We start from the raw sequence: 15082 nt of genomic DNA, 5'->3' as shown, positions 1-15082 counted from the left end.
AGTCTTAAGAGGAATGGAGGTGACGAGATTTCCAAATAATCTGTTATAAACTTTCGCTTCTGTTCGTTTTTTGATACAAAATTGTTTGATTTTTGTTCCAAATTCGAAGCTGGAATGGGATCTCAAAAGGTTTTTCAAAGCGACGAAGGATTCGAAATTTATTTCATAATTTTTCGCGAAAAATACCTTAAGATTGTCAGCATTTTTAAGTGAAACTTTAGAAAATTGAGCATTTAGAAGAAAGAGTATTAAAAAAAGTAAGACATTTAAAAAATATTATTAATAAATGGCTTTTTAAAATAAATCTAAAAAAAGTCATCAACATTTTCCCAGCAACGGAACTGAGTTACTGCGCCGGTACGTTGGGTTGGCGCATCAAGCCATTTGCGCCGCAATGCGCCAACTCCTAAGAATTCACTGAGTTACCCAGGCCTACTCCCAGACACGACCTACAGAAGAATGTCACCAAAGTTAAAGCACCCTGTATAATGGGTAAACAGAAAGGCCATAAAACAACAGCAATTTGCCGCCTCTTGAGCGCCAAAGCCGTGTCTTTTGTTCATTAAGCACGTTTTCGTCGGCCGTTTATGATTTAGCTGGAATTGACCACCCATTTGATGTGTTCTTTTACCTCCTCATAGTCCAGTTTCGAGGTCAAAGTGAACACTCCGGTTTGGGGATTGAGCGAAAACACGTCATTAGCCCAGTCGCTGATCACTGTGAAGGTGAGCTGAGCATTCGCGCCCAAGTCAGCGTCGGCAGCCTGGATTTGCCCCACTCGAAAGCCACGCATTGCATTTTCCGGAATATCGAACGAATAGGCCTGTTCCAAGAAAACTGGCGGATTATCGTTGGAATCGCTAACCTGGAACAATCCAAAGCTCTAATTTACCCTCAACTGTCCCCAAAAACTATCCAAACCTCAATCGTCACCACAGTATCGGTATATTGTTGCCCATCGCTGCATCTCACGGACAGCCGGTACACGTCCTTAGTCTCCCGGTCCAGGCTGTCCGTTAGCTTCAGAACGCCGCTATCGCTGTCCAATCCAAACTTGCCATCATCCCCACCCAGGATTTTGTACTCGAGCTGACCAATAGTGTCGGGATCTTCAGCCCGGATAGTGGACACGGTCTGTCCCGGGCCGAATTCCTCGGACACCGTGTAGTGGAGGGGGGCGGACGCGAACGATGGCGGACTGTCATTTTTGTCCAGGACAGTGATTTCCACCTGGAATTCGTCAATAGTGGAAACATCAGTTTGGGTTGGGTTAGTTTATGCCAGGGGCGAATCCAGCCACAGTACCATACTTTCTATTTCATCGTAACAACTCAAAAATCTCATTTAACTTTAATATTAACTAAATACCATTTTATAATTCTGTAAATTCTTAAACTAAGTATTTCAAAAAGACGTTAATTCCGTCCAGAAGAACCTCGAGGTTACGATACATCGATACAACGATACTTTCTTATGATCTCAGCGCGCCCAGATCAAAATCCTGGATTTGCCATAAGCAGAATTTCTCGTAAACTCGACCAGTCAAATGTCGCACAATTGGTTCAACGAGAACATGAGTTTTTGCGGTAAAAAATGGGACTTTTTGCGCAAGATCTTCCAGATGAAGCATCTGAAATGATTGAAGACAATGGTTTTTTTTTGGACCACATTGCGACAAATCAGGGAAATTACAGGTTGGCGTAACGAAGATGGGGTGAAGGATTTTGGCTCACTGGAGTGCAATTTTGACGTGATTTTTTTGTGCGATCAATGGTGGCCATCCAGTAAAATTAATTCCGTTACACAAGGTGTTTCGAAAAATTCGTGGCATATCAAACTTCGATTTAAAAAAAAGCACCCGAGTTTTTAGCCCTATTCCGAACAACTTATCAGTTTCACCATCCTATAGAAAAAAAATCAGGCGAAATTTTGCAGCATAAATAAGCATTCTCCCTCATTTAGCTCTTTTTTCCGCCTCAGGAGAATTATTCAGACGAATAAGACATTAGAACTGTTCTTAGCATATCAAGTGCTTGTTTGGTTACACGTTCGTTCTACTAACTTTCGTCTTTTGTGTCGATTGTCCACAATAACATTTGTGAGAAAAGAGGAGACAGTAGCAGCCTTTTGATTAGATGTTGAGTCAGTTTCCTCCTACGGTAGGTGTAAGTTGTGCAAATGCGATAAAACACCCATTTTTTGTCGTTTCTTAGGACGGAAGTCGACCGACAGTCCAAACAAGTCTAGGTTGTTTACATCAGGTGATCCTATAACATCGATGGTAGCCATCGATGTTGACATCTAAAGGTAATATCGATGTTAGGAAAACATCGATGTTCTGATAGTTTGCCGTCGCCTTCAAATTTCAAATTGATTAACTTAAACTTGAATTATTTTATTTTACTATTACTATGACATTTTACTACGACTACGACTAAATTTATTCAACTTATTGTTGCCACAATTTTCGGTCAACTGACTCCAAAAAGAGGCTTTTTTTGGGTGTATCTGAAAATGAGCCCCTATGCCGCGGTATCGTCAACATCAAATCTCCGATATTTTCATTTCAGCATTTAACATCGATGTTTTGTCGATGTCCCAAATTTCCAACATCGATAAGAATATCGAACATCGACGGAATTACTTCGATGTTTGCGAAACATCGATGTTTTTCTCCCATCCCTATGGGGGCCTGACCAAGGCTCCTCATTTTCCAATCGATTTTTGAATCGTTTTATGTGGTGTTTGGGTGAAATCGGGCGGCGCTATGAATCATATGTTCAATAAGTTGTTTGCCAGTAAGTCCCAATGAAATTTGCCTTTTTAACGTATTGGCAATGTAAGGGGCAGTGCCTAAATTACGTGCCAATTTTCTTATCGCGGTGTACGTAGGTAAATAGGAAACATTGGTAAGCGGATCTCTTTGGGTCAAACGGGACTCATCCCTTTGCTTCTGCTCGTTAGCTAAAAGTCCCCATTGCTTAGGTCAGGTGATCCAGATGGCCTATTTTGCTCCACCTCTTCCAGTTGATCAATCAATTCAACAACTCATTCAACGGTTTTGGGATGAAATGAGGCGGAGCTAGGGATGGGTTAAAAACATCGATGTAATTCGTTCGATGTTCGATATTTTCACCATCGATGTTGGAAATTTGGGACATCGATAAAACATCGATGTTAGATCCTGAAATGAAAACATCCGACATTTGATGTTGATAATAGATAGAAACATTTTCTGCGAACTCTTTTATAGTGCCGATACAAACGATATCGCGGAAGGCGGCCCATTTGCAGCTGCACCCGAAAACAGCCTCTTTTTGCAGTCGCTTGTCCGAAAAATGTGGCAACTATAAGTTGAATAAATTTAGTCGATTATTTAATGTCATAGTAGTAGTGAAATAAAACTATTTTAGTTTAATTCTGATTTATTTTTCTGACTGCGTGTACTTGTTATGATATTCCTACCTTTCCTGGGTCTCAGTCAAACTGTGAAGTAAAAATTTTGAAACATCGTTTATGTCATTACGTTTCGGCGAGACAAAAGCGCCATCATCAGAGTTAAAATTTACACAAACTACAAACTCCAATTCACAATTAAAACACGTTGTATAAAAATTATAGTTTACAAAGTGTTAAAACATTCATCAGTTTTTGAGGGAAAAAATTCTTCGTTTTGAGAGAGCAAAACACCGGAAAAACTTACTTCATGATTGGTAAAAATCAACTTCACACTTTGACTGAGACCCAGGAATATAATAATATTTGAGTTTAAGTTAATCAGTTTGAAATTTGTATGCAACGGCAAACTATAAGAACATCGATGTTGTCAAACATCGATGTTCTGCCTTCGATGTTTCCCTAACATCGACATTGCCTTTCCATGTCCCCTCCCTAGGCGGAGCCCTTTTATGGGCATGAATCATGAGTTTGTCATGTCAATTTCATTTGATTTATCGAGACATTTGAGGCTAAAGATGTTGAAAGTCTTCTTAAGTTCTCAAACTCAAGTTAAACTCTCAATTAACTCAAAGGGGATGTTCAAGCCCAACTGGAGTCTGTTTTTAAAAAACCCTGATTGTTTTAAGTTAAAACTCCCGATTGTTTAGATCAGGTTGGCCGAGGTGCAACAGCATCTCGGCCAATTGATAATTTTTCAATCATTTCATGTAATATTCGATTGATACACACGAGCTTCTTCCTTTATGGCCATAAATCGCCTATTTACGAGAAATTCTGAATAAATTCAGGTCTGAAATAAATAGGATCAAATAGTTCGATAGAACTTCTATCCGATATGAAACGTCAAGTGTCATTACTGGCTTATATGTACTTCGGACGTTATCGGGTACTTTCGCACCACGTCACTTAGGTCATTTTAAAATTGTCGTTCGGTTGTCGAGTGTATGTGTGTGCATTCTGCGCGGATGTTTTGGCGTGCATTGGGCCACTTTTTGCGGCCGTCGCAAAATGTCAAAAATGGCCGTTTCAACGTCCGGCCGGAATGCGGCCCGAAAGCGGCCCTTTTGCGCGCTTTTTTCTGGGCTCATTTCCGATTAATTCGCCGAATACTAATCAGCACTGAAGTACCAGTACAAAGAGTGGCGTTTTCGTTCGCTAAAAAAAACCCCAGTTCAGTGGCGTACCGTGCGTCTGCCACATATACGAGTGGAGCGGACGCAGCGGGCGCAGCGTCAAATCCGATATCCTGCAGCGCAAAAAACCCTTGAACGCTCTTTATTTGATTTTTAAATGAAGAAATGAAGAATGAAGACCGAAGAATGAGAATCTACCTGCTCCAAACCGAAACCGGCTTCGGTACACGCAAGTGACGACTTTTCTAGGAACGCTTTTCAGGCCCTTTCAAAGCAAGGCTCATTCGAGAATCGTGGGTACCTTTCAAGCACAAAGACGGCTGGGATTTGCTGTCTATTTACGACACCTTTGGATCTTTTAAATCTTTAAGTCTGATGGAAAACCGCAAGTCATACAGTGTTTATACGCTAAGCTGCCTAAAATATGGGCATTTCAACAAGTGGAAAAGTTAAATGGGAAACACCATTCGAATCTCCCACATCGATTTTGTCTAGTTGAAGAAGAGCACTAAACGAGCCTTCACCTTGAACTTTACGATTTCTTCTCGATGGGTTCACGTTACTTAATTTATATTCCATCGAGTCATCATCGTCGACCCAAGAGAAGTGGACGGAAAACAAAAGAAAAAGAAACCGATTACAACTATCACGGAGTCTTTGCTCTCTTTAACTGCTTAAACTTAATGCTCTCCATGCCTCCAATCAACTGAGAAAAAGACTACATTTGCAAAATTTGCATTTACAAATTCACTACATCGGCGGTTACCGAAAATTCTCAAGTCTGTTCACTGAACGACAAACCGGCAACGCCACTCTCCCCTGGGAACCACCTTTTACAGAACCCCATGCCACGTTGCCGTCTACTACATTTGGCCGTAATTCCTGTGAGGTAAACCTGATCGAGCCTGTGGTTGTCTGCTTTTGAATTTACTGAAAATTTCGCAACAGGGCTACGAACCATGCGTGATTGTTTTTGGTTGGCGGCACTCTTGACAAATCGATCGTTTAACGCGGTGTTCCATTGTTTTTTGTTTTTTATTCTCGTTTTGTTTCGGGCGACGTCGCTCGTTCGGGTTGTCATGATTGTTTGCGGTCATTTTGTCAATGTGTCAATTGAAACTGCCCCAAATTGATCGTTTTTCGAACAAATTGACCCATTTAACAGATTAAAACCCTGAATAGTTGTAGTCAAATAAACCGAAGTTAAATGGTGATAACTTTGACATTTTTCTGCCGATTTCTGCAGTTGAACCATTGTCTTGAAGCATATTTTAGTCTCTATTGAGCCATGCAGCCATGAACACTTGGCAACGTAGAGTTTAGCTTTCGATTTTGACGAGTTTCTCTTGGGTAAAATATGCCTTTGTGCGCGATTAATTGACAGATCATTTCACAACAATGGCCGTTTGTATTTTTCCTGCCAGGTACTTGTTTTCATATGCGGGCCGAGCGAAGTGAAAGTTCGAAACGTGGGCGTTGTTCTCGTTTCATTTTTTTTTTTCAAAGAGCATTTTGTCGCTTTCAACAGTTGTAAAATCAAAAAAAATTAAGCGAACGAACCACAAAAGCAAAATAGAGGGTACTTAGTACCCCCTATGGAAGAGCTAAAGAAAAACGCGGAAGATTTAAAGCAATAAATGCTGTTTGCTTCTGTTATTAGTGTTTGACTGGGAAGTTTCTGATGTTTGTCCTGAAGCTGGTGGAGAAAAACCCCCGAAAACCGACACTGTCGATAATTTGCACACAATACCGGCTAATTATCGATTTTAGACGAATTTCATTAACATTCCTAATTGGCCGGGCGGTCGACTGCTTTTTTAATGGCCGGTCCCGAATGCTCGATCGACCACGCCATTAATTACTCAACAATTTCGGATAAAAAAATCGTCTGTCGTTTTGAATCATCCTCAACCATTATTTAAAAATGTCGGTTGTGTGAAAAGTTTGAGCGGAGGAAACACAACCAAATACAGGGTTTTTCTTAATGATATTCTGATAATTAAGAGCGCAGTTCTTGCAGCGATTAACAACAAACGTACGATTTTTGCATTGAATACTTTTTGAGAAAAAATTATACGCCACTGCTTTCTGTTGAAATAAACATTATTTTTGGAATTCTCGTTTATATTTTTTTGCCTGAATTCGATTAATAGTTTCTGAAATACAACCATCCCTCTTAGTGGGCCACCCTGTATATTCTGTGACGTAATATGGCGAGCAATTTACGATTGAAACTTGGACTTAATGAGAAAAACCAATACCGAGGACGTAAAAGTGCGTGTTTACCTATTCCACATTGTTTCAACGAGTTAAAACCAATATTGTCCGAAGCGAGCAAACACGAGTTGATCTTTTCGGTTTCGCCGAACTGTTTGTGGTTTCGTCCGGTCTAAATATTTCCTTTAACTTCGCTCGTCTACACGTCAGTTAGTAAATTAACCCATATTGCACTCAAATGTCACTGTAACTTGTCAGTCACTGACGGACAACCTGTATAATAAGAAATGCCAAAATATTTGACAGGAACAGTGAATAATTTGACAGGTTTTGTTTTGCAACTGGCAATATGAGACATTTTTTGGTTCTCAGGTCGATCACGCCCAAATCGATATTTTCGCAACTTTTCCAACTGCACGGTTTTACGGCTAGGCGAAGCCGGTGACCTCAAAGGTCAAAGCAATTGCATTGCGCGCCTTTAGGCCTTTAAATCTTCGTCCAATAATTATTATTCCGACGTGCTATATTTCAGAAAACACCGTTAGCCGAAGACAAATTTACAATGGCAAAAATCTCTAGTTTGAACTGAAGTGGCCTTAGAGGAAATTGGCCGTCGGGTACCCCCTCGCACACAAGAAAATGGGAATTTTTTTGAAGCCTTCCCACCATTAAAATGTATACAGAGCGTTTGGGCTAATCGTTACAAAACGGTCGGGTTATAAATTGGATAAGACAATATGCCGTCCAATCTCTGCGCATTTTTACCTACACGAAATCGGCACCGTTATCGGAACGGGGAACCCAATAACAAATGGTCGAATATGCGGGTCCAGCATAGAAGAGCGACTTTTTCGGGTACCCAGCCGGAGCCCCTGCCGCGCGACATTAGACCGAAACGTCTATTTTCGGTACCATGCTGCGATTTAAAATTGACTCGATTTATTTCTGTTTCGAGTTTCCATTTCCATGCTTAAATCTACATGGTGGCGAGAACTAAACAGAACTCGCAACGGGGACAATCGAATTGTTTTTATTTTCGAGAGATTCCCAATATCTCGCATGCCATTATTGCGATAGCTATTCGAATTATTTGTTTCGGTTCTTCCCACCACTAAACAGAATTAAAGGTAATTCCTTAGTTCATGGCGTTTGAAGTTAACAATCGAGTGAAGGTGTGTACTTTAGAGAATGCATACACGAAACTTTGCCTCGAGATAGGGATGGGACATCGATCCTATAACATCGATGGTAGCCATCGAAAGGTAATATCGATGTTAGGGAAACATCGAAGGCAGAACATCGATGTTTGACAACATCGATGTTCTGATAGTTTGCCGTTGCATACAAATTTCAAATTGATTAACTTAATAATCAACTTTATTCAACTTATATTTGCCACATTTTCGGTCAACTGACTGCAAAAGGAGCTTTTTTTCGGATGCAGCTGGAAATGGGCCGCAGTAGCGTTTGAATCGGTACTATTAAAGATTTCTTAGAAAATGTTTCTATCTAGTATCAACATCAAATGTCCGATAATTTCATTTCAGGATCTAACATCGATGTTTTATCGATGTTCCAAATTTCCAACATCGATGGTAAAAATATCGAACATCGAAAGAATTACATCGATGTTTGCGAAACATCGATGTTTCTCTCCCATCCCTACCTCGAGATAAGCTAGCAAGTGAAAAAAAACAAAATCATTTCCTAAACAGATTAACTGATGATGGTAGAAAACACTGAAACGTACTGACATAACGTATCAAAACATTTCCCACGTTAATGTTTGCCTGAAATTCCCAATTGTCAATGATCTACTACGACAAACTAAACCACCCTTTACATATAAAAATTAAGGATTGACGGCTTCTATTAGACAGGCTTTTAGTGCCTTGAAAATGGCATTTGACAACGCAAATTAACCCCAAGATCAGTTGAATATCTATTTTTTTAACTGTTTAAAAGTCCTACTCTTCTAAGCCTGAAAGCTGAGTTAGTTGGAACCGATTTCGTGCAATGACAATGCGAAAGCATCGATTAAATCGCGCGTCAAATGCTCGCCCAGCTTCAAACAATGGAAGATAATGAATTCGATTATCTTTTTATCTGGCTCACTATATGTATCTAGTTTTTCTCCGGGCCATCTTTATCTGCCCCTAACTGTACGAATTGATGAGCAATCCGCTGTGCGTGGACTTGAAGAAAATAACGTTTTTAACGGCTGACCGACTGCGATGATCAGCTTGGAGGATTTGTTTAAGTTTCATAGCTCATTTCAGCTGGAACTGTGTATACACTCGATGAGTGTATAGGTTTTTTAAGCGATTATAAAGCCGATGTTTAAACGAACCGAAGAAACCTGACAATAATCACAGTGAAACATCGCTCTGACAGGTTTTAGAGCATTTTTGAGCAACTTAGTCTGGGCACTAAATGAGATCAAGGACTTGAGCGAGAGGATGCGGAAAAAAGAAGAGCATTGAAAGCAACTTGATTTCTGGCCTGGGAATTAAAAAAAAAAGCCAAAACCCAACCGAAAAAAAGGGCTTTCGGGCGAATTTTGACAAAAATAACAAGATTAATGGGCCCCGGCATTTTCAAACGTTTATTTCGGCGATTATCTTAATTATTGGTTTTGCGGTGCATTTACATATTTTAGTGCCCGAAACGGAGCGCGATCGGACCCGGGAAATATTTCGCTTATCTGGCCCGATAAAATTGCGACCCTTTTTCGTACCGCTGCTTTTACTTTGTTGGTTGCATGAAGCATGAATGTCCACTTTGGAACCATCTCCTACGAACAAGACACGATATAATGAAATCCTCTATTCAAGATCGATCGCTATCAGCGACCAAATTCCATACCAATCAAAAACCATTAAAATTCAATACGACCAATAGAATTCCGAGTATTCACGGTTACACAACCAGTCTCTCTCTTGTCTGTTTTGACCTTCCAATTTAACATTACAAGAGATCGAAGATCTTGAATAGCACGTTGCCATCTTGTGCACACTTTCCTAGATCGTTACCAAATTTAATGTTTTGTAGTCAACGCCCAGGCAATAAGCTATTGGCACATTCTTTGGAAACCGTTTTACGAAAAATATGATAATAATAATACCACCATAAAGGAAATGGCATCCTGGTTTGGACAACTTTTTGGTATTTTGTGACACAAACCAGTTAAAATCGCTCCTGGTCTCGTGATATATTCTAACATTTTTATCACTTTTCAATTGCAAATACGTCTAATAAAAAAGTTTTAAATAAGGAACATTTCAATTAAAGGAAAGTGTAATTTATGCCGATGCACACAAGGATTCGTATTGGGCAACACCGCTCCTATATCCAAATTTCCATCTGATATTCAAGTCCCTTTTCACGTTCCGCTTGACTAATTCGAAGAAATGGCATCACTGTCTAAGCCTAATCTGATTTGAAAGCCGCTTGATCTTATCGGTGTACTAAGACGAAGATTAAGAAGAAGAAGATTAGGCACGGCTGTCTAGATCCAGCAACGAACCTTTGAATTTGTCATCTGTCACTTTATTAAGCCCCGGTAGAAGAGTTCCGTCAATTTCCACACAATTCGTGCTCCTTGTCAATTAAACGTCCAGCTTGTCTACGGCTGTTTAAAGAAATATAATCCTCTCACCTTTGTTTTGGAAGTTTTTGCGCCTCCAGCCCCAATCACAACTGCGTAGACTTCCACCACATAAGTGTCTATTCCTGCCTCTCGATCCAGCTCTACGGCAGTTGACAGCACACCAAGTTTGGTGTCGATCTCAAACAGTCGATCAACTTGCGCCCCATTTCCCGTCACATTGGTAATGTAGTACTCTACATCGATATTGGCACTGATTGACACTGTGAGAATTGACGTACCGGGCGGTTCGTTTTCGAAAACACTGCCGGAAAAGCCCGAACTGTCAAATTTGGGCCCGGTCACATCGCGTTCGGTTATGATCGTAATGTAGGCTTCGGAACTTCTGCGCTCCGATTGGACAGCCTCGTCAGTGGCTTTGACGCTCAGCCGATAAGTAGGCTCGGGATTGGTGAGTGGTATCCGCAGGCGCAACACTCCCGAACTCTGATCCAATGCGAACGCGTCGCTAGGATCGCTCAGCAATTCGTAAGTCACTAAGCCGTTGGTAGCTGAATCGATGTCGCGTGCGTACACCGTGGTGACGGTTATTGATGGTCGGTCAATGTCGCGTATTGATAAAATTGCCGCGTTCATTGACACGAAAATCGGCAGGTTATCGTTAATGTCTTCGACAATCACGGTTACCAACTTTTCGGCACTCAGACGACTGGATGGGGGTTCGGCCATGTCCGTTGCCACGACCGTTAGCCGGAAATAGTCGATTGTTTCCCGATCGATGGCTCGCAGCGTGTGAATCACCCCTGTGATAGGATTGATCCCAAAATGTCGATTAGAGTCGTCGGGATCTTGGTTGGAAATCGAATATGTTATCTGAAGAGAAAATCAATGAAAATAAACAAACAATCCAGGTCAATAAAAAACTTACATTCCCATTGAGTCCAGAGTCCGGATCACTAGCTGTCACTGTGACAACTGGCGTGCGCACCGGGATCCCTTCCTTCAGTTGGCGCACAATGGCAGTGCTAGGAAAGGATGGGGGATTGTCATTGGCGTCCTCTACAGCAACGGAAAACAAAATGGAGGAATACAGTCGCGGGCTTCCATTATCCATGGCAGTAATATTCAAGACGTATGAAGGAACATCTTCGTAGTCCAGAGGCTTGTGGAGAAACAGCGATCCACTGCTTTTATCTATGAAAAATACGTCCTTGCGATTGCCCCAAGTTATCGAATAGGACACTTCTGAGTTGACTCCCAAGTCCCCATCGGTGGCCTTGAATCGGATGAGCTCAGTGCCGGCCTTGGTTGACTCGCTCACTGAGATTTTCGTAGTCGTCTGTGCAAACTCAGGTGCGTTGTCATTCTCATCCAAAACCTGAACCTCTACACTGGTTGTAGTGAAAAGTTGAACCAAACCTTCATCTCGCGCTTGCACGATAAGAGTGTACTTTGAGGTGGTTTCCCGGTCCAGCTGGCCGCTGAGCACGATTTGACCTGCGAACATCCTGCGATTAAAATTTACCATTCTTAAAAAATTCGGAGGTGTTTCTTACCTGTGGTCTCTTCGATTTCGAACTTGCCATCATCGTTTCCGCCCAGAATTGAGTAGTAAACGTCCCCGTTGAGCCCCTCGTCAGCATCTTGAGCAAACAGCCTCAGAATCTGAGCGCCCGTAGCGCTACCTTCTGATACTTGGACTTTGTAGGGAGTGCGCAGGAAACGGGGAGCGTTGTCATTTTCGTCCGTCACTTTGACAACAACCTTGACCTTGTCCTTGAGACGCGGGGTGCCATTGTCCATGACGGTGACGTCCAGGGCGACGAAAGCGCCATCTCCGTGACGCACCAACTCCTCTCGGTCAAACACTCTCCTTGTTCTGAGAAATCCATTCTTCGGGTCGATGGAAAAGTCGTTTTGGAGCCGCGAAAGGGCGAAAATCAGTTCTGCGTTTCGACCTAAATGGAATTGTTAAAAGTTTTAAGTCAGTTGACTGGTTTACCCAGTCAGCATCTTGACGTCAGATCAGGTCGTTATTATGTCATATTGTTCTGAGATTGTACGAGTGCGATGATTAGCACGTATGACGTATTGCGATGATTAGCACGTATGACGTATTGCGATGATTAGCACAGGGATATTTAAAAATACAGCAGATAGAAGGTAAATGGACAGTTTTTCATGCTCCACTCGAAACCAATATAATTTTTTCAAAATTTGACAGCTGTCAAAAAATATTTGAAAAAAAAACAGATTACATTCCAAATAAAATGACACCAGACTTTATTAACCTTTATGCCTTTATTACGATTTCAGTCAAAAATGTAACTTACCGATATCCTTATCCGTCGCTGTCAGTTTGCCCACAAATGTGCCCACAGGTTGATTTTCGCCCACTTCCATCGCAAACGTTTCATTGGTGAAACGGGGGGCGTTGTCGTTTTCATCCACCACATGCACCACCACTGGCACGGTTGAAGATCTTGCGCACTCTCCCAAATCCGTGGCTGTCACTTCAAGGGCGTAGTAGTCTCGATTCTCCCGATCCAGCGTCTTGCGCAAGAACAGAAATCCGTCCGGGAAAATACCGAACACTCCCTCAGCGTCGCCGTCACTGATCGTGTAGCTGATTCGGCCATTATCGGCTAGATCTGGGTCGCTCGCGGCCACTGCGAAAAACCGTTCGTTCACTTTCGTCAATTCCGACAGCGACGTTTCATAGGACGTGTGGTCAAAGGCGGGCGTATGGTCGTTGACGTCAGCTACTGTAACGCGCAGGCGCATCGTGGCTGAGAGTCGCGGTGAACCGGAATCGGTGGCGGTAATCGTAACGACCAGGTCCGAGCCGGGCTCGGCGCTGATTGGCCGATTCAGATACAACGCTCCGGTAGCGGTGGCAATCCGAAACACTTCTCCTGGATTATAGCTGAGCTCGTAGCTGATTCGCCCGTTTTCTCCAGCGTCCAAATCGCGCGCTCTGGCAAAGTACACTTCTTGACCCACGGCCGCGTTTTCGTCCAATGAAATCTCGTCCTTCGCACGCACAAAGTCAGGCTGATGGTCGTTGAGATCAGCTACCGATATTTTCACAGTGGCATTGCCATAGCTGAGTCCATGGCGCGCAACAACGTTCAACGTGTACGTGCTTTGCAGCTCGCAGTCGACTTTCTGCGCAGTTGCAATGTTGCCAGTGTTGCCGTCGATGCGGAAAATGCCGTGAGGATCACCGTAGACAATGGTGTAGGTGGCTGCACTGTTTCGTACACTGACGGCTCCCACTTTGCGACTTTTAAACGACGCTGCATCATCTGCAAGTCGTATTTTAGATTGAGATATGATTTGCTTGCTGTGTACCCAGCACGCTCGATTTAATTTATGACGTTTCAAAGGGACAACACTATATGAAAAAAACCGCTCACCTGGATCTTCGACAATGCGAAACTCGTACCCGTAGCTCTCAAAGCTTAGCTCCTCCACGTAGTTCTCCTTAACGACCTCCACCACTGCGTCCTCTACACTGCGACGCCCGCCGTGATCTCTAGCAGACACTTGCAGCTTGACTAGTGACTTGGGGAACAGCTTTTTGAGCGTGAGGCCTCCCGAGTTGGGATCAATGGCGAAAAACTCCTCCTGTGTAGGCTCCTCTAGATGGTAGGTGACCAGCGCGTTGACGCCGTCGTCACGATCCACCGCCCTGACCCTGACGATGATAGCGCCAGGAGCTAAGTCTTCCGAAACGGGGGCAAAGTAGTACTTAGGATAGAATTCCGGCGAGTTGTCGTTCTCATCCAGAACCTGGAGTTGGACGGTGGCAGTGCTGCTTTGAGGCGGGTTGCCTTGATCGCGTGCCACCACCCGGATCGTGTAGTTGGAGACTTTCTCTCGATCCAGGCGCCGTTTAGTAGTCAGCTGACCAGTTAGGCCGTCAAGCTGGAAGGCGTCGTCCAGGCCGGAGTGCAACAAATAGGACACGCTCCCATTGGTTCCCTGGTCCTTATCGACGGCCGTTAGCATGGCAACCAGAGTGCCTGGGGGAGCGTCCTCAGAAAGCGCCACGTCGATATTGTCCTGGGAAAACTGGGGCGCCTGGTCGTTCTCATCCAGTATGGTGATCTTTAGCTGAGTGAATGCCCATCTGAAAGAGACGAAGTGAAATAGGCAGGCCACAGGGTAAGATTTTTTAGTCACGGGAGACATACTCAAACAACTCCCAAAAAAGGGATTATTAAAATTACCCATTTAATTAATGCATCGTTTCGCTTAAAACACGTTCCTATGTTGTGGAAAACGGCAGATGTAATTATGATAACAAAACCCGGCAAAACTGTAAACGAAGCTAAATCTTACAGGCCCATTTTTCTTCTGCCTGTGTTATCAAAATTATCTGAGAAACTTTTTCACAGAAGGCTGAAGAAGATAATTGATGAGGGACAGATGGTTCCTGACCATCAGTTTGGCTTTCGCAATAAACATTCTACAGTCGATCAAGTACATAGAATAACAGAAGTAATAGAAGAGTGCCAAGAAAAGAAGAAAATATGCTCCGCCGTTTTTCTAGACGTCGCCCAGGCGTTTGATAAAGTTTAGCATGATGGCCTCATCAAGAAACTAAAGGTACTCTTTCCGTTGCAGTATGCACGGCTATTGGAATCATATTTAAATCATC

The 15082-nt window shown here is 42.7% G+C and overlaps 1 protein-coding gene across 3 annotated transcripts in view; it reads right to left on the bottom strand.

Moving 5' to 3' along the window:
• The window catches only part of LOC109534948 (cadherin-related tumor suppressor), a 41800-nt gene that overhangs the window by 20356 nt on the left and 6362 nt on the right, over positions 1-15082 (bottom strand). For all 3 annotated transcript variants that reach the window (XM_048664840.1, XM_048664844.1, XM_048664845.1), the window contains exons 5-11: positions 13836-14551; positions 12750-13724; positions 11973-12374; positions 11345-11913; positions 10468-11289; positions 922-1230; positions 632-865 (exon numbers count right to left, since the gene is read on the bottom strand). In XM_048664840.1, the coding sequence (XP_048520797.1) occupies positions 632-865; positions 922-1230; positions 10468-11289; positions 11345-11913; positions 11973-12374; positions 12750-13724; positions 13836-14551 (4027 nt within the window). The remainder of the gene's footprint in view (positions 1-631; positions 866-921; positions 1231-10467; positions 11290-11344; positions 11914-11972; positions 12375-12749; positions 13725-13835; positions 14552-15082) is intronic.

Source organism: Dendroctonus ponderosae, unplaced genomic scaffold (genome assembly GCF_020466585.1).
Source record: "Dendroctonus ponderosae isolate FM_Combo_2020 unplaced genomic scaffold, Dpon_F_20191213v2 Dpon_F_20191213_1, whole genome shotgun sequence".
Classification (NCBI taxonomy): domain Eukaryota; kingdom Metazoa; phylum Arthropoda; class Insecta; order Coleoptera; family Curculionidae; genus Dendroctonus; species Dendroctonus ponderosae.
Note: the sequence above shows the minus strand (reverse complement) of the source record. Positions and strands in the feature narration are given on the sequence as shown.